General features: G+C 41.8%; 1 protein-coding gene across 2 annotated transcripts; it reads right to left on the bottom strand.

The window, feature by feature from the left end:
* Positions 1 to 1,831: 1,831 nt before the first annotated feature.
* Positions 1,832 to 12,937, bottom strand: CDO1 (cysteine dioxygenase type 1). Of its 2 annotated transcripts, XM_064140379.1 has the most exons (6): positions 12,628 to 12,937; positions 10,023 to 10,100; positions 8,006 to 8,163; positions 4,753 to 4,922; positions 3,227 to 3,239; positions 1,832 to 2,637 (listed from the first exon to the last, which is right to left on the bottom strand). In XM_064140379.1, the coding sequence occupies exons 1-6, from the start codon at positions 12,804 to 12,806 to the stop codon at positions 2,573 to 2,575; spliced, it is 663 nt and encodes a 220-aa protein (XP_063996449.1). In that variant the 5' UTR covers positions 12,807 to 12,937; the 3' UTR covers positions 1,832 to 2,572. The 2 variants fall into 2 exon arrangements, with proteins under 2 accessions (XP_063996449.1, XP_063996448.1); XM_064140378.1 differs by lacking the exon at positions 3,227 to 3,239.
* Positions 12,938 to 19,297: the final 6,360 nt, after the last annotated feature.

Below are 19,297 nucleotides of genomic sequence, written 5' to 3'. Positions count from 1 at the left end.
ACCATGTTTGCCATGGCCAGACAGTGTTTGGGAGAGCTTGAGCAGATGGTTGCTATTTTTTTTCTGGTTATATTTCCTCTGTCTCACTTGCTAGGCATGTGTGTGGCTAGCTGGAGCATTGCTCTATGGTTTTACATGGATGGGTCTTGGCACAGCTAACTGCTGTTATCATTGCTGTGCTTCTTGGCTGGCTTTCCAGTCTTTCCCGTTCCCCTGATCTGACTAAACCCATGATCTACAAGCTGTTGGGTTTGTCCTTTAATTTTACTTAATAAGCAGAATTTGTCCTTTAATTTTACTTAATAAGCAGAAGCATGATTGATATGCCATATTTGAAGCTAGTTAAGTAAAACCGTTCACTTCTTGTGAGAAGAGAGGGGGGAAGGACAAGAAGCAATGGGTGAAAATCAAAATACAGTGATTTTTTTTCCTAAACATAAGGCTTTTCTAACTGAGGGTGGTCAAATACTGGATAAGTCCACCTGGAGAGGGTGTGTTGCCCCCATTCACGGAGATAATCAAAACCTAGCTGGATGTAGCCCTCATCTATCTGCTTCAGGAGATTGTGCATGGACAGGGTGACCAGACTGACAGCCTCAGATCACCTCTAGTGCTATGACACTCTCACACAACTCCAGCCATGCCAAACTAAGATGCTCAAGCCCAGGATGTGGCTTGACAAGATTTTCCAGAAGTTGTTTTCATAGTGAATGAGAAGAAAATATGCTAAATTCATATTGTCCAGAACAAACACGGGAGCTTCTTTACATTTGCAGTGCTTTCTCCAATTCTGGACTGCATATTCTCTTCATCAGTCTCTGGCACAGAATCTAGGTCTGTCCCCACCTAACTGCTAATGCTTATGTCTATTCCTTTGTCTTTAGGCATGATTTATCTTCTCATTTTTCTGCTTCTTTCATGACCCCTTTCTTCCACTTCCCCCCCCAAGAAAACCCCACCACAATGCAAACAAACACCTGCAAAGAACCTAATGCTTTCCTCCAGGCCCCCAAAGAGTAATTGCAGACCAAAAGCATTGGTTTATTTAGAGTGTGTACAAAGACCTTCTGAAGATTTTACAGTATCCCTGGAAACAGGATCTGATAAAGTACATGCTTTTGGGGATTGTCAGTATTAGGAAAAATGTGACTCTGAAAAGGATACTGTCAAAGTGCTGCCAGGGTAATCAGCTGTCACCTAGCAGTCTAGGAGACTGGCTGCACATTCTCTACTTGTCTTGCCTTATTAGCTGCATTAAGTGAGTGGGAAAGCCTGAGTGTGGGCAGCTTTCCTGATTTGGGGATGTTTAATTAGATATAACTTTTTCAAGATGGTTCTTTCCTTATAATTAAATCTGGAGGATAAAACTAACCATCAGTGAACTCAAATGGAAGAACTCCATGGAGCAAAGCTGGAGATGGGTAGGTTCAGGCTGGATGTGAGGAGGAAGTTCTTCACCATGAAAGTGGTGAGACCCTGGAATGAGTTGCCCAAGTGGCTGAGGCCCTGTTCCTGGAGGTGTTTAAGGCCAGGCTGGATGAGGCTCTGGCCAGCCTGATCTAGGGTAGGGTGTCCCTGCCCATGGCAGGGGGTTTGGAACTAGATGATCCTTGTGATCCCTTCCAATCCTGACTGATTCTAGGATTCTATGAACTCCTACCAACTTATTTGGGATCAGGTTTCTTTGCATGTTCAAAGTACTTTTAACTTTTTGAAGCCTTTTCTGGTACTGCATTGTTTGGAAGACTTCAATCTTCACGAGGAATGTGAATTTTGGTAAAGTATGATGAATATTTCAGTTACCAAGAGAAAAAGGCTGAAAACTTCCAAATCTGTGCACAAATCCAGTTTTTATTTCAGTTACCTTTTTCAGTAGCTATATGGAATACTTTGGAAACTGGACATCGGCTGAATTAAGTATGATTAGTCTCACTTAAAAAAACAAACACAAAAACAAACATCTGCCCAATCAGTTTTGAAAAATCATTGTGCATGAAGCATTTTGCTGCTCCTATTTTAAACAAGATCTGACAAATGAAACAGTGAAAAAAAAAAAGGTTAAAAAAATTGCACAAAACTACCAAAATGGCCAAGAGCATTAAAATCTGAAAGATTCAAATAAAAGACAAAAAAAAAAAAGAAAGAGAAAAAGAAAGGAGCAAAACAAAAACCTGCTATTAGTTGTATCTAGTGTACTACCCATAGGTACAAGCGACTGGAAGCTTAGACATTCATATAGTTAGTGACATTGAGAGTATACAATACACAGAGGCCTAAGAAGTATTGTCAGACAATGCTTAAAGACCTTATTCTGATAGTCTCAGTGTGGTATCAGCAATGGAATTAAAAGGAGGAGAGAATCAGAAAACAAAATATTTACTTCTGACAGGAGCCTGAGAAAAGGCATCTAACCCCTGAAGTAGTTTATGGCACTAGTTAGCTTAGTGTTCCATAACTGGCATCCCCCCGGGTGGCCTGAAAGCTGCCCTAGTGTACTTCTATGTACAAAGGTATAGAAATATAGCTGGCTGTAGGCCTTAGCCAAGCAAGTCTTCTGTCCCCATTTACACATTCAGCAGGTCTTATGCAAACACATGCTGGTGCTTCTCAGTTGTTCTCCTGCAGCACTGCTGTCACCTAGAAGAAAAGAGGAGAGGTTGCTGTTTTGAGGAAAGAGCCAGTCACCCTCTACTTCATGTTCTCAACACGGGCCTTTATTCAGAGTAGCTCAGCACCTCAAAATACTTAGGGAAGTTATTTTCAGGTGCATTATGCACCTAACAAAAAAAAAACCCTGTCCATTGGCTCCATGCAACCATGAGCAAGCCCGAGGCAAAAGGATCAGCTGAGGAGTCCTTCCTCCTTCAGGCTAGCTTCTCTTTCCCAGTACTCTCCTTTACTTTGTTTTTGACAAAAAAAAACCCAACTGCTCATAAGTCTAATTCAGACAGGCTGCAAGGGGAAAACACTTGTCCCAGCAAAATTCCTGGCAGGAGGGACTAATAATGTGCTATGACACTCAAGACAGAATCAGTTTTCCCTCAGCGAACTTTCACATGCATATTCTCATGGCTTGCAAGAGAACAGGATGGTATAAATAGTTACTTCCACAGGCAAGGTCCATTGAGACATTGCATAATATTTCAATTACAGGCCTATATAGCTTATTATTTATTTACTAAACAGCTAGTTAATTAAGATTTTGTGATAGCCACTAGGAATTTACCACTGTGTTTTACCTGCAGAAAACAGTAAGACAAAGAAGAAGCATCTAAATATGCTTCAGCTAGGCAGGTCTTCTCACTCATTAAAGATACAGAAGTAAATTTTACATTGCCCTTTTGGTATTTTTAAGTTATAGCTCTCTGTCTCCCTACATCCATTTGAGATCTGGTAAGAATTTGCAGAAACCCTGACTGAGTCTAGAGGGTTTTTGTAGTGTGAAGTCATTTCAGGAAGCTAGATAATCCAGACTTGCTTCCACCCTTATTTGAATTTCTTTTACAGGAATTCATGAAAGAAGCTCAATGATTAAAATGTACCTCTTTTCTGTAAGCCAGATCCAGTTTCCCACAAAAGGTACAAACACTGCCAGATGGTTACAGATCAAGACTGTAAGAACAGTCCAAGTCAAAATATGAGTCTTGGTCGCTATCTTACATACTTTGTGTTCAAAAAAACACTTCAAAACAAAGGAAGCAAACACCCAATTCTTGCATTATTTTTGTTCAACTTTTTTTTCCATGTCAATTTCCCTTTAAAATTTGAAGCATAAATTTTAGTTTATTTTTCAAGAATTTTTCAGACTAAGGAAGCTCAAAGTTTTGTTTCAGCTGTTAGGTGAAGCTGTAATCATGTAACATGACAAAATTCAAAGGAATAATTTACATGGCACTTGTCAATTACATAACTTTAACTGGATCTTACTAAGGGCTCCCCCCAGGAATTGCTTGAGCACTGAACTTCTGGCTTCAGTGAAAGGTGAAAATGTTTTGCATCTAACAGAACCAAACAGTCTTTGAACCTCTGTGGCTGAACATCAAGAATCTGTCTTTTCTCCTCATAGAAGAAGTTATGCTTCCCAGTGCATGGAAAAGCACTAAAAGTAACTCTATTAAATTCTCCCAGATGTCCTAGCTTGGTCCCCCAAAGCTGATCTAAAGTTTAGTCGGTTTTTTTTTCCATCCAACTAAAAGCTCATGCCATTGCTTAGGAATGCAGACAACAGCTGACCAGGCTACTCCCAGTCCCAGAGCAAGTCTTTATGTCTAAAAGTTTTGATTTTGAAGAATTATATTTATTAAAGAGTTCTTTACAGTAAGCTACAAAGGTTTAAAGCAGCTGACTAGAAATGTGATGCTTTTTGGCAGAATAGTTTAGGCAGGAATTGTTACACATGGCTTAAGTTGGCCAAAACAATGCAGCTGCTTTCAGAGTTTTCCATTGACTGGATTGCATTTACCATAATTTGCTTCCTGAAGAGCTTAGCTAGTAGCAAAATGCTCATTAACTCTCCTCTCTGCTCAGAACTGATGTCCTGCTGATTAAAGGGAAGCAAGCTACAAACCAGAGAACTCCACAAATAAACAGCAAATCCAGTAGAATTTGAAAGCAAGTTTTATACCGGTCCTAGAGAGGGATGGCCCCAGGCAAGGTAGGGTAACACAGGCAAAAGGTCAACCCCCCTTCACCCATCCTCCACAAGGGCTGAGAACTCAGGGCCGGATGGGGTGCACCGTATCTTGTACTTACACTGTGAGTCCTTTCTCCAAACTCACTGTAGAAGGTCATCTTAACTTTGTGCTTGTGTCCAGTCCTCTGATCAAAGGTGTTACAGCTGTCAAAGGGTGGGCTGTACAAATGCAGGCTTACAGCAGTCTCTGTGTGGCTTATGTTCTCCACACGGTGCAGGCCAATGGAGTCTACAGCAGCGAGGGTGTGCAACAAGAGGTTGTGTTAGCAGAAAGGTTTAATGAGATCTCAGATGCCTGGAAAAATGCTTTCTAAACCAAAACTGGTGAGAAAAACAGGTATGCCCACACTTTTATGGGCAATGAGTAATGTAGTATAGGAAGTTCAACTGTTTTTCTCCAGCACAGATTTCTATATACGCTTGTAATTCAAAATATATTATCTCCTCACACACTTCATGTAAATTCTGATTTATAGAATCATAGAATCAACCAGGTTGGAAGAGACCTCCAAGATCATCCAGTCCAACCTATCACCCTGCCCTATCCAATCAACTAGACCATGGCACTAAGTGCCCCATCCAGTCTTTTCTTGAAGACCCCCAGGGACGGTGCATCCACCACCTCCCTGGGCAGCCCATTCCAATAGGAAATCACTCTCTCTGTGAAGAACTTCTTCCTAATATCCAGCCTATACCTACCCTGGCACAACTTGAGACTGTGTCCCCTTGTTCTATTGCTGGTTGCCTGGGAGAAGAGGCCACCCCCCACCTGGCTACAATGCCCCTTCAGGTAGTTGTAGAAAGTAATAAGATCACCCCTGAGCCTCCTCTTCTCCAGGCTAAACAGGCCAAGCTCCCTCAAGCTCTCCTCATAGGATTTGTGCTCCAGGCCCCTCACCAGCTTCGTTGCCCTTCTCTGGACATGTTCCAGCACCTCAACATCTCTCTTGAATTGTGGGGTGCAGAACTGGACACAGTACTCAAGGTGTGGCCTGACCAGTGCTGAGTACAGGGGAAGAATAACCTCCCCTGTCCTACTGGCCACACTGTTCCTGATGCAGGCCAGGATGCCATTGGCTCTCTTGGCCACCTGGGCACACTGCTGGCTCATCTGCCAAAAGATAAAGGCCAACAGAAATCCAGAGAAACCTGAGGAAGATCACACTGCTAGCAATTATCTAGCTGTCATTCCCAAAGGACTTCAAGGTTATTTACTTTCTTAGGAAATGCTGTTGTTATAGATCCTCCAGAACTAGGAGAGTTTGTGTTTCTGAAATTTAGTGAGACATCTTACAAGGAAAAAGGTTTTGTCATGCTATTTCTTAGCCTGGTAACAGGTATCAGTCACATTAAAAGTCAGCAACACGTAATTAGGGTATGGACTTGTGGACAGGGATAAAGTTGTCTTCTACTGCAGTTATGTGTTTCCTAGTTAAACTTTCCAGTCTGTTAGTTAGGAGAATAGGCTTTTCATTTGCCTTCTCTTTTGACTAACATGACAAGTTAGTACAGATTGGAACACTTCAACTGAATAGTAAGGATAGCTGAATATGTAATAAAACAGGGCACTGTCTGTTGTGTAGTTACAATGAAGTAATGGCTCCTTCTGTGATGGCACTTAGAAATCAAGCTAATAAGTGAAAATGTAAGGTATGAAGAATCACCTTCATAAAATACATCATCAGTACCCTACACTAAAGTAGATTTTTTGCATTCCTTAAAAGAGACCCTCAATTTAAATTTATGACCGTGCTGTGAAAAACAACTCAGACCTGGATTGTGCAACATCGGCATGATACCCTGAGAATCATGAGTACACCCTTACCTTGTATTTGGAATGTAAGCCCCAAGTGTTGTTAACATAGTTTATCTAAATAGGGGACCTCCAGTTAAAATATTTTAATGGGGGAGTCAAATGAACACTGTTTAGTGGGTTCTAAACTCAAATATTAAATAAAGGAGCAACCAAGAAGCATACAACAGGAACATAAGGGTCACTAAGTGCTGAAGTAGCTAAGGAAACCACCATGCTATCACTGTTTCCACTTGTTTTACTTGTTTCTTTTAAATCAAACCATCTACTGTGAAACATCTAAACTGCCTCAAAGATGTGGATACCAAATTTGTATTAAAAAAGACAAAGGAAACTTTGGATTGGATGAAAACAAGGAGCAACTTCATGCATCTGAGAGAATGGCATAGGTAGGAAAACCTGATTGAGTCTGAGGACCTGACATGGAAGCATCAGCAGATATGGCAAGTTCCTTCTTGCATCTGTTCTGTGGATTTTGTGTTTTCATTTACTGTGCATACCTCCCTCAGAGGGTTGCAGAGCCCTAGTTTCTCCCCCAGTGACTTCACCCTGGTTAAGTCTGTAACTGAACGTGAAGCTCCCTCAGCCAGCGAGTTCCCAAGCTCAGCCACATGAAGGTGTGTGCTAGTTTTTAACTCATCACATAGGTATATGTGATGCCTTCTCTGCCACTGCCCTTTTTTTTTTCTGAAATCATGATGTTCAGCATGATGTGGAATGTCTTTCACAGCATCAGAACACATTACACCCAAATGGCCACTCTCAGATGGCCTCCAAACATAACGTAAGGTGGTGGTAGTTAAAAATACGTACAACCACAAGGGTTTAGGATACATAGTGAGCCTTACTGAAGGCAAGTTAGTTGTATCACCTGTGGAGTCAGGCACCTTTTTTGGTACACTGGGTAGACCTGAGCATTTCAATTCTGCTGATGCTGCATTTCAGTATTAGAATCTTTTGCTGATTTGCCAAGCATTAGTAATGAGGATTGGGACCTCTGCTGCTGGCTGATCTGTTCATTCCACAGCCAGCTTCTACTGTGCATTTTATATCTAGGATTTCCATGACTGACCAAGAAGATTGTTTCTTTGGAAAAAAAATCAAGGTAATTAAGCCACTGAAAATTTGTTTCCTCTATTTCCCACAAAATACTATTTAAAGTCTGTGAGTACAATTTCAAACAGCCATTAGAGGCACAATGCTGAAGGCTGCTGGTCTAGAGAAGCTACCCAGCATATTTAAGTATCAAGCAATTGTTTCAGTGTCTTAAGTGTGAGGTAAAAGGACTTTTTTTTAAATTATTTGTTTTACTGAATCTAAATACAGGTTTGTGCAGGATCTAAAGAGCCATGTTCTTAAACTGTGTACAGATTAGCATTCTAGTGTTAAAGCATTATAGCATTATACTGGTAAAAGTAGGAGATAGTGAGCAGATGAACTGTTCTGTTAGGAATAAGGCTCACAGGTGGGTAGTTGTCAAAACAAGCTTAATAGCTTACCATTAATGTAGGCACACTGATTCTCCCTCAAAACACGTTCTGATTTCTTAATCATTTCACCATTCCCTTTCTTCTCAGGCCATTCAAACAGGGTCTCCTTCAGATTTCCCTGGAGAATCTTCATGAAGCAGTGTGAGTCTGTGTGGTCATGGATACTGCTATATATGTAGAAAGAATAACCTAACTCAGCGTGATGTACATACTTGATTTCAAGTACAGCAAACAGGACAGATAGGATAGCATACTGTATCTGAACATAGCCCAAGACTGAAATGCCTTTGCACAAGGGTCATGAACACAAGTGGCAGGAAGAAAACTTTCACAGTAATTAAGGTACAGTGATTAAGGTACGCTCATATACAGGAGAACTTGAAGAAAAGTCAGACATTGATCAACCTATGAGTTTTCCACAGAGAAGTACAAGCACATTATGGAGGGAAGAGGACAGAAATGCTTTAGAACAGAAAAACTCTTGCAGATCAAGTAAAACAATGCTTTCCACAGTGACCCCAGGCAGAGGCTGGCATACATTTGCAAATACACTTGATATTTGTATATCCACCATGCTTGTGGAAAAGATGAGCCATTTCTGCTTAATTTATATGGTGTCTTTACTGCTCTGGTGCACTGACATCTGCTGAAGGGAAATGCTGTACCTCTCACTCAGATAGTACCAAGCACAGACGGCTATGGTAAAGTGTTCACTTCATTAGCTTGGCAAAACATAAAAAAACAGCAGAGTCTGCTATGATTTGTCTGTTTCCTTGACATGTCTCCTTATTCCGAAGTATGTTTTAATTGCTATATTTGGAGAAATATGGGTTAGACATGTAGTCTAGTTTAGGTTCTATTTTTTAAACAGGTGACTAACGCTCATAGAATTCAATGGGATCAGAACAAAGGGAGAGCTCTGCACTCATTAGGGAGAGGTGAAGGAGAAGAGGTAATCTGACCCTCTTGAACTACAGTGCTATCAAGTTTTGTTCAAAAACTTTGTACTTTTAGATTGTTCAGTAAACAAATGTCAGGGTTTCTCACAAACTTAGATGCCAAGAGAGAAGGCACAGAAGAGTTCACAAGTGCCACGTTGTCGCACTTCTTCCACATGCCATGCTATCTATCTGATCTTCTTCACGTGGAAAGCAAAACCACTTTCTAGTCTCAGTCTACTGCTAGCAAATGCTCATCCAACTCAAACACAGTTTGACATAAATTATGGGATTTGTGGGAATAGGTTGGAAGGAGCAGAGGTGGTAGGTTTGGTTCATATATCCCTCTGAGTGTAACGGCACGGCTTCCCCTAGAGAATACTGTAAATGTTCAGATGCAGGCTAAGCTAAAACAAAGAACTGTTCCAACACCTCCTTCATTTTTCTATTTATATTTAAGAACAATCTGTCAAAACCTGCAAATTTTGTTATTCTGTATTTTGTTCTAGCCAAAACCTTTTGAAAGATCTCGAAAAGGACAGATCCCAGCCTCACACTTGTAAGACTACAATTCATATACACAACTCAAGAGGCTATATCAGCAGTTTGATCCATTTGAAGGAGGGTTGGGATCCTGGAGAAAGCCAAGAAAGGGACTCCCTCCTCACACTCTGCAATCTTAAGACAATCGCACCTTTCTTATCACAGAGAAGGGAGTTACACAGCATGGGAGAACAAATACTTTTTACACTGCACCAAGTCCTACTTCTGCAATTATATTCTACAGCATGGGTTTTACAGACCCTGGATCCACTGTATCTATGGGACTGAAAAACTTGCCTTAAGAGAAGGGATGCTTAGATTTGACAGAAAACCAGAGCGATTTTAAGGGTGCTCTAAAAATGTCTGTGAAGTACAAATCTACAAATATTTAGGACTGATATACCAACAGAGCTCTGCCTTGCTTAGATTCCAGACATTTTTTTGGCAGCTCACATACAGCTGATTGATTTCCTCATTTTGCATGACAATGAAAGATAGAGTGGCTTTATATCTGTTTGCTAAAACCATAGACTTCAGATACGAACCTGCCGTGACCTTCCCCCCAGCACAGGATCATCAAGTTGAACTTTCCGTTTCCACTATCCACAAGGTTTCTTGTATACCTGAAACAAAAAGTGGTTTTGTTTGTTGTTGGGTTTTTTTTCATTTGTACTGATATGCCTATAAAAAACAAAATTGCACAATCAAGTTTATGAAGGAAGGCTGTGGAAAAGACACTTTTTTTCTCTTTTTCTTGAGAGCCAAGTTTTACTTGGATTTTTTTTTTTCTTGTAAAGTTCTTTTCCTGGGACGAAAGAATAAACAGAGATATTTGTTATTTTATAAGTATATTGGCTTTGATTAATATAGATGATTGGAGTTTGGAAACTGTGCGTCTGAGACTGGAATGGTAGACAGGATCAAATCAAAATAGTTATTGAATGAAGTCACTTCAGCAGCTGGCTTATAATTAGAAACAGAGGACTGCAATGAAACAAGAAAAATATACAGTCTCATTCTTTTGCAGCTCCTTTTTAGATATTCTTGGCTTTCCTTCTGTTACACAGCACTCATTTGTACAAAGCCAAAACCCCAAAGCAGTAAGATGATGGACTTTCCATGCACGGTTCTTCTACTCTGTTCCTTAAAATTCTATGCCCTGTAGCATTTGTGAGTGGATCTGTGGAGTAACTTCTGTCAGTATCTACCTCCAAATTAAGTTTATCATAAAAAAAGTTGTTTGAAAGATTTTTCATGTCATAACCTACAGGTGGCACAGAAGATGATTGCTTCTAAAGGCTTCTTATTGGTGCACATTATACACTGTGATTTGCTCACAGGACTTGAAAACATCTCTAATAGCAACATCTGATGTTGGTTTCCTTGTACTCTGTTGCAAGCCTCCTCCAGGCTGCCACTCATCCTCCTCTATTGAAAAGCTCGTTGGAGAAGGGAGTGGGATTTTGCTCCAGACATTATTTTCCATAGTTGGGCTCTTCTGATCATGGCTGGTGCTTGTAGTTGATATGGTGCAAGTAACCCAGTGAGATCTTCTGACAATTTTGGCTTTTGTCATGACTATTTGTACTTTGCGAAGAGAAACAAATACTTACACCAGTGAAAGGACACTTCAGTCTTGCCCAGAAGATGCAGGCAGGAGCACACAGAAAATGCACTGATTTCAACTGGAGTTTTAGTTTCCAGTGTCAGGTGGATTTTTAGTTAACTTCCACATAAGACCATTCTATTTTACTCTAGACAGGATGCTCAGGGTGAATGAATTTCAAAGTATAGCACAGACATCTACATGCTGCTTCTCACTGCATTCACAAATGACATATTTCAATTGTGATGCCAGAACACAAGCAATCAGTGCTGGCATTTGACTGAACTTTCCAAGTGGTGTTATTTCTGAACAGCAGGTTTGGCTGACCAAACCCAAAATGCTGCCATGCATACTTCTAATATCAGCAGATGCTATTTTCCCCATTCTTAGTTCTCTGGTTTCTATCACGAATTTCATACTTTGTTCTGAATGAAGCATAGTCAATGCAAGGAGGAAGGAGGCTAAAATGAAGTCCTGCCATGCTTTCATGATGGCAAGGTTAAAAGGGAAAATATGAGGGGTGGGCTGGGGTTTGGGTTTGATTTTGGTTTTCTTTCTCATTTTTTTGGGGTTGTTTTGTTGTTGTTGTTGTTGTTGTTGTTGGTTGGTCTGGTTTGGGGTTTTGTTTGGTTGGTTTGTTGTTTTGGCTTTTTTTTTACTATTATTAAGGAAGTCTCAAATAATATTGAAATTTAAGTCAGGAAAGCCACCAATGGCCCTAAAAAATCAGTTGTTGCTAAAGTTGGAGTGACTCAAAACCCTAACAGGTATCTTCTTCCTCTGGCAAGCAGCAAACCCCATCAACCCCGGGGAGGGAGGGACCGAAGCGCAGGGGGCAGCCGGCACCAGCTCCCCGACAGACACTTCACTGAGAGAGTCATTGGAGGCTGGGATGGGCTGCCCGGGGAGGTGGTGGAGTCGCCGTCCCTGGGGCTGTTCAAGGCAGGGGTGGACGTGGCACTTGGTGCCATGGTCTAGCCTTGAGCTCTGTGGTAAAGGGTTGGACTTGATGATCTGTGAGGTCGCTTCCAACCCTGATGATACTGTGATACTGTGATACTTTGGAGGGGTCCGCACAAGCTCCGCGGAGGTTTCTGATGCCGAGTTGCTTCTCCTGAGCTTTTCTTCCCCACGCTTATTAATCTTTTTGGTTGCCTCGCTATGCTTCTGTCTCCTCCGAGGCTTATCCCCCTAACCAGGCAGCACCACGCCTCAGCCGTCGCCCGGACGCGGTCCTAGGGGGCAGCTCCGCCGGTCCCCACCCTCCGCAGGATCGCGGCTGGGGGCCTGCCGGTGCCCGCTGGTGCCGCCATTGGCCGGTGCCGCCCCTCCCGCTCCCCGCCCCCACCCGGCCCTGCTGTGGGGCACCGCCGAGGTCCCGAAGGAGCCTTTTGCCCTTCGGCCCCCTCGGCGCTGCCGGAGAAGCAGTCGGCCAGGTTCCGGGGGCGGCTGGTGGGGCGTATTGGTGGCCCCTGCTGCCGTATCTGCGTCTATGCCCTGCCGCCGGCCCCGCCGTGGGCTACCCGCTCCATGATCTTTTGTACCTGTACTGGTCGAATTTGGCGTATTGCAACCACTCTTCGGGGTTGCTTTCATAGGACTCCATCAGCGCCTGCACCTCCTCCACGCTGACTTTGTCCTCAGCGAATATCCGATGGAGGATGCGGATCAGCTCCTCTAGGCTTTGCGCCTTCCACATCTCTGTCTGCACCGGCTGCTCCATCGTCACCGCCAGCCGCTGCCCCCGGCCGGCCCCCGCCGCCTCCCTTTATGCGCCAGGAGGCACGGCGGGAGCCTACCACCGCCCCGGCGGGCGGAGGGGCCGGGCGGCGGCGGGCGGGCCCGCCGCCAGCCGTGCCCGTCCCCGGGAGCGGGGCCACCGACCCCAGCGGGCGGGGGCAGCCAAAGCCTGGCACCGCCCGCGGTCACCTACTCAGCGGCCGTGCGCGGCTGGTCTGGCTGCTGCAGACAGGCGTTGGGCTCATTGGGATCCTTGGCGGAGAGAATACGGAGAGGAGAAATGGCTGTCGCTGTCGCTGCCGGGCGGAAAGCATCTCTGCGGCAGCTCTCCCTCTACCTACCGGGCCTCCTTGTGTGCGCAGCAACATCCTCTTCGGACACGGTCTGCGGCACACAAAGCGTGGCTCGCCGCTGGCCTTACACAAATACATCCATCAGTGCTACTTAAAAGCCAAACGAAACACAGCGGTATCTAAATGTCGGGGAACATTGCTGCTGGTGGTTATATTAGTGCAGCCTGCTTGTGCCATGAGGACTCTGCACTCTGCATTTAGGGGTCGTCTGACCCTTAGCACTCAGCGCTACACTTAGAAATACAGTGAATAGGGAGAAGGAGTCCAGACTCAGGTGACAGGCCGTCCTTGCACTCCTCTGTCTGTCAAACCTGTGTACTGGCCATAAAGCAAGCTGATGCCATGCCAGTCGTCCTCACTGCCTGTTCGGCCGTTAAGGATGCTTATTAGTCAGGAATTCTGACAGTGGAATTCACTGTGCATTGTAGAACTGTGCTTCAAAAATGATCCATCTTCTCTGGGAAAAAAAGAAAAGTCAACTATTTATGTCTTTAGCTGGAAATAGGCAGATTTGTCCTGTGGACTGCTGTATCTCTGAGGCTTAGAGATGCTTATAGTTTGCAATACCCCTTAGAGACAATCACATTGAGGAATTCCTAGCTTGCCTGTTTTCTAGTCCCTCTTCTTGACCTGTGCATCAGGTAGGTGTGAGCAAAAGCAGCACCATTAATACAGTAGCTACAGCCTGAGAGGCTGGATGACGTTTCTGGCTGCACCGCAGTGGGCAACCCGTTACCAGCGATTTAAATGGGACTGAGATCTAGTGCATTGGAATGAAATGTCAACGAAGGCACTGAATAGTTTCTTTGTCAGGCATCAGCTCATAACCTCTGCTGGCACACTGAAAGCAGACCCAACTTTATGACTACTTCTTTAACAAGTTGTGTTTGTGTGTGCATGTGTGTGAGAGGACTGTTGTGATTTCAAGCTGATTTTTTAACGTCTGAAAGAACCTAAGGCCATCCTAAATCTCAGAAGTGCTATCAGGATGCCCCAATACTCATATCAACAGCCATTATGTGGTTAAAGCAGAAAACATCCAGGCCCCCCTGCAGGTAATGGAAAAACACATCACCCCTGTGGCAATTCGTTCAGGCTCACAGTTAAGAATAAATGGATTCATTCTTCCTGAAATCTGCCTTAGGTCTTACTGAATGATGTTGGAAGATTGCATGTGTAAGTAGCATTTCTTTTTTCCAGTATTTGGGCATTTCCATATGGACACCCCAAAAATGGCATTAAGTTGTAAAGTTAGAACTAATGTGAAACATCTAATGGCTTGTATTTCAAAGGCAGAATTCACATTATTTTAGGTCTAGTCAGGAACATCACCCAAAGGAATAACATATCTTATAAGTTGTTGTAAGAATCACCAAAATGAGTTGTGAAACAACTGCTGAGATAAGCTTTCAAGATTTTATTTTTAATTTTAAAAAATATGATATTCCCAGGATCTGACTTAAATGATTTTGCAGCAGTTACAATGCTTCTCTGTTTATTCACACATCTACATGTTTGGTAATGTGCTGGTATTTAAAACAAGGAGGGAAATAAAAAAGGCTAAACTATGCTTCTGCTCTGAATTCCAGAAACCTCCAAACTTTGATTCTTTGGCCTTAAGTGATGCTTTTAAGTATTTCTCAGAAAGGCAAAATGGTATTTTATACCTTTGTCTGTTCCCAGTGACAGAAATACCACAAGGATATGAGCACATACAGCAGAAAACAGATTCTAATCTTGGTCACTGAGGGTATTCAGCACTGAAATAATAATAATAATAATTAAAAAAGAAATAATAATTTAAAAAAGGAACATTAGAATCCACACAGCATGAGAATTGTCTTCACATTCTCATTTGTGTTTTTTATAGTGTACTGCATTTTATACATTTATTTCAAGAAATCATATATTTATACCCCTGTAGACATTAACCACATTAACCTTTGCACACTTCCTGAAGCAAATGGCACAGTGAATCATGTTTAGGTTATCTTACAATAAAGGATGCACTACTGCAGCTACTGTTCAGGAGCTGGACTACACACCAGTAATGGTATCATAGGTAGCCATACACCAGTGAGGGCTAAAAAAATACAGAAAGAATAAATTTAGAGCAGAGCTCTACTTACAAATTAGGTCTCTCAGTCTTTGGTTGGGACCAGTTCTGTCAGTCCTTACCTTTACATGATTATCTGGTACTTAATTGTATATTCCCGTTAAATAGCTCTGCAAGAATTACACTTGTTAGTTCCTGTAACCAAGGTCTTGCATTTTGTTTTACTGATAAATGAGCTGTTGATCTTTGCTGAATGATGGCACACCTTGGTGTTTCTTGGAAAAGATATGTAATCATATTTGGTTTTCTTCAAACTCTATGCTGCTATGACATCCGTAGGATGGGTATTTCATACTTAGGTGTTCAAAGTCCCTAAAATGGTTATATTATCTTTGTGCTACAGAGAAAGAGCAAGCACATAGCTCCAGGGAAGGAGCATAAAGGTCTAAAGACTTTTCCTGTATTTCATGGTGTGCAGCCCTTATGAAAAGCACAGAACCTCTCAGTTCACACAGAAGTGAACCGTTCTTACATTTCTTATGTCATAACTTTGATGAGAGGCAGAGGAGAGACCAATAGCCCATTGTTGCTGATACACACACATTTAAAATCTTGTCTTGGAAAATGGGACTTTGGGCTTTAAGGACAAACTGCTTTATGGACAAATGCCCAATCACTCTGAATACAAGTGTAAGCACTTCAGACAACCATTGGACACGACGTCTAACTCCAAGAGAGACTTAGCCAGCTGAAGTGCCTGAGCATATATTTGCATCTCAACTCCCACTGAGGTGCACCTCATGGGGATTTTTTTTTCCTGAGGAAAATCTTAATTAAAGATTGAGGGAATTAATGGCCTCTGGTGCTCATACACTGGGTCTGAATATGTATCCTGGTACTGAATAATTTATTATGCATCTTGTCATTCCAAATAAAAATTGTGGTCAAGTCAAAAGTGGGATCCAAGGTGCTGGAATCTTCAGACTGTTGTGGCAACAACTACTTTGTGTCTCTTCAATCTGTTACCTGGACACACAACAGCAGTTCAACCCAGTAATGAGTATTTGCACCACTACCTCCAGGTACTATGACTTTCAACTCTCTAACAGTGGTATTAAGTCTCTTTTCACTTAACTTTGTGAGGGAATTCTTAAGAGAAATTCTGGATCTGCAGCTGTAGTGCAAGTTTTGGGGCTACTTGACTCAATAGCAATAGTTCTCTGAGGAGACTGAAAATTTTGCCACACAGATTGTAATAAAAGGTCAATAAGCTGTACCATGGAAAATGACCTCACTAAAATACAGCATTGTGTTGTGCAGTCCCAAAGCATTACAAAAGCTTACTGCCTTTTTCTTTAAGCTTTGTATGATTTAAGGACTGCATCTTGCATCTGAAAACCTGGAGTGGTTCAGTTTATAACACCTAGAATTCCATTCCTTGTATTTCACATAAAGGTCTTTGAACTCTTGGAAGGATACCAACTGTACAAAAGGGACCTTTTGGGTTATAATCATGATGAAACTTAAGTACACGTTTGTTGCAAACATCACTCAGATTACTAAATCCACAAAAGCACCATTTCCCAGACTCTGAACTAGGAGATCAAGTTAAATGATTGTGGAGCCCAACATCTGGGTGGGATGACTTCTTATGGGGCTCTGAAACAGCACTGAAGCTGTTCCTCAGCCATATAACCTGGGAGATGAGACTGATCCCTCGGTACAAAACCTGCTGCTTGAAGAGTGATTCACAAAAGTAAGCCTGAGAAGAAATGTATCAGGCATGGATCAAGCAGTGAAACATAGCAGACTACAAAATGCAATAATCAAGGACTGAAAGAAGGCCACCACTAACAATTACTAAACGCTGCACAGCTGAAGGAAGAAAACAAACAAAGCAAACAAACAAACAATCAAAACAAAACCCCACTGTGAGGCGTTAGACCACAGCGGAGAAAAGATTCCTGGAAGAAATTAGTTTGGTCCTCTTTTGGAGGGAGGTTCGTACACTCTGTGTGTTATGAATAAAATATGAAATATTGACATTTCTCTCTGTGAGGAAAACATTTTAAAGTAAGGTTCAATTTCTTTCAATTTGTGGTACTTATATGAGACAGCTCAAGTGCTGGCCAGTGTTTTCTGCACTGACAATATTTACTGTGTAGTTTTCCGTTTGGAGCCCTTCTCCTTGAGGTTTCCTATTGCAGAGCTGAAGAGCTCTTACTGCATTTTAGTTCCCAAGAGTTAATGGGGTTATTAATTCTGTTACCAAACTGAGTTTGAAGAAAAGAGATTCTTGTCTGCTTTAATGTCACATACTGATTTTTGCAACTGGAACACTGGAACATACAACTTGAATCTTTCTTTTTTTTTTTTTTTTTTTTTTTTTTTTTTTTGTTGTGTTTAAGGTCTTCATGCAATTATATTTTAACACTATATTCACTTCACTCAATTGATACATATTTAAGCATTTCAAATGTGAACTTGTTCCTCAAGAAGATACAGAGCAAGGACACCAAGATTCCTGTACTTCTTCCTCAATCTTACTGATTAATGTTTGTCACCTACTTCTGGTAAGGAAAGGTATGAACACATTGAGATTAGTACTTCCTTACCATCTACAACCTGCATCCTTAACAAGAAATGGTACTGAACCTAGCTATCGGCAAGCCTTTAGAGCAAGCATGTATGTGGTGATTACCTGTAGGGAAAGCTGAAGAAACATTTGGAAGTCCAGAGATTGTTCCTGAAGTTGAAAGAGGGACAGTGCTTTTCCTTGAATGTACATACCAATTTGTATCAACTAACAAATATCCCAAGGAACGATCTCTGGCATAGTGGCCAACTTGCAAAGAACAGTTTGCATCTATATTACTTACCTTTTAATCTCCAGAACAGACTGGTCATGCCCAAAATGCCCACCAGAAATGGTATCTTGACAATTCCTGAATTGTGTGCAAGCCATAACCTGTGCCAACAGCTCTTCTACCAGCTAAGTATACAGAGGACCAAACTACAATGCCCCAGAAAAATCTCCTGGCACTGCTGAGTGTAGTGACAGAGATGTACTATGTCTGGCTTAATGTTAAGCTTTTAACATACTTAGTTTGGTCTCCTTAGCCAGTAATATAATTCCTTCAACCTTTCTTATCAACCTATTTTAACATTAAACAACCTCGAAATGAGTTTTGCCACCAAGTCTGAAGTTTTCAGAATAAGATATAGCAAAACATGCCTGAAATCTGATGGTATTGTGGCTGTTAAAGTATAGAGCAGAATTTTACATTATTTAGCCCTGGGAGTATATTGAGTATCATGCTAAGCAAAGCTGAATCAAGGTCTTATCAAATAATAACAAGTACATTTAAACTGCTTTCTTGTCAAATATTCTCTCCATGATCCAGTGAAAAAATAAGACTGAAAACACTTCTTTCTTTTCAATGTCCTTGGCATTTTATACAAGGCAGTAATAGTCGTAATCATGATGAAAATCACAGAGGTAATGTCATTCACCCCCCTCCTTTTTCTGTCTCATTGCCAAATATGAGGATGTTGTAGTACGTAATGGCTTGAGTAACCTTTGCACAAAATCCTTGAAGACTTCAGGATAGTAAAAAAACAGCATGATCCTAAAGTTTGTGCAACTAAAAGCAGAATTTAATCTGTAAAATGAGCATGAACAGGAGGAATGGATAAATAGAAGGTGCTGTAGAGTTGAAGAGTCTGCAGAAGAGGCATGGATTTCCAACACCTCTCCTTGAATTTACTGTAGATAAATTAGTACATCGAGGATTATGTTGTGTGGATAATCAACACATCTTCTGTTAATGCCCTAGTAGTAATTCTTCAGCTCATTAAAGATGTCATTTGCTCAATATGCACGACTTCAGACTGGCTTAGCTCTCCATCATGTTTCCCATGTGCTTTTAAGACTACTGCAAGCCACACATTGGAAATTTATAAAGGTTGTAAGTATTAATTATCTGTACAATAATGAATATAGATGCCTCCCAGTTTAGAGGGTTTGAACTTGGTGGTCATTATCTTGAAAATAAGAAGACTTAC

Source organism: Pogoniulus pusillus, chromosome Z (genome assembly GCF_015220805.1).
Source record: "Pogoniulus pusillus isolate bPogPus1 chromosome Z, bPogPus1.pri, whole genome shotgun sequence".
Taxonomy (NCBI): Eukaryota; Metazoa; Chordata; class Aves; order Piciformes; family Lybiidae; genus Pogoniulus; species Pogoniulus pusillus.
The sequence above is the reverse complement of the archived record's forward strand: the minus strand, read 5'-3'. Positions and strand labels throughout refer to the sequence as shown.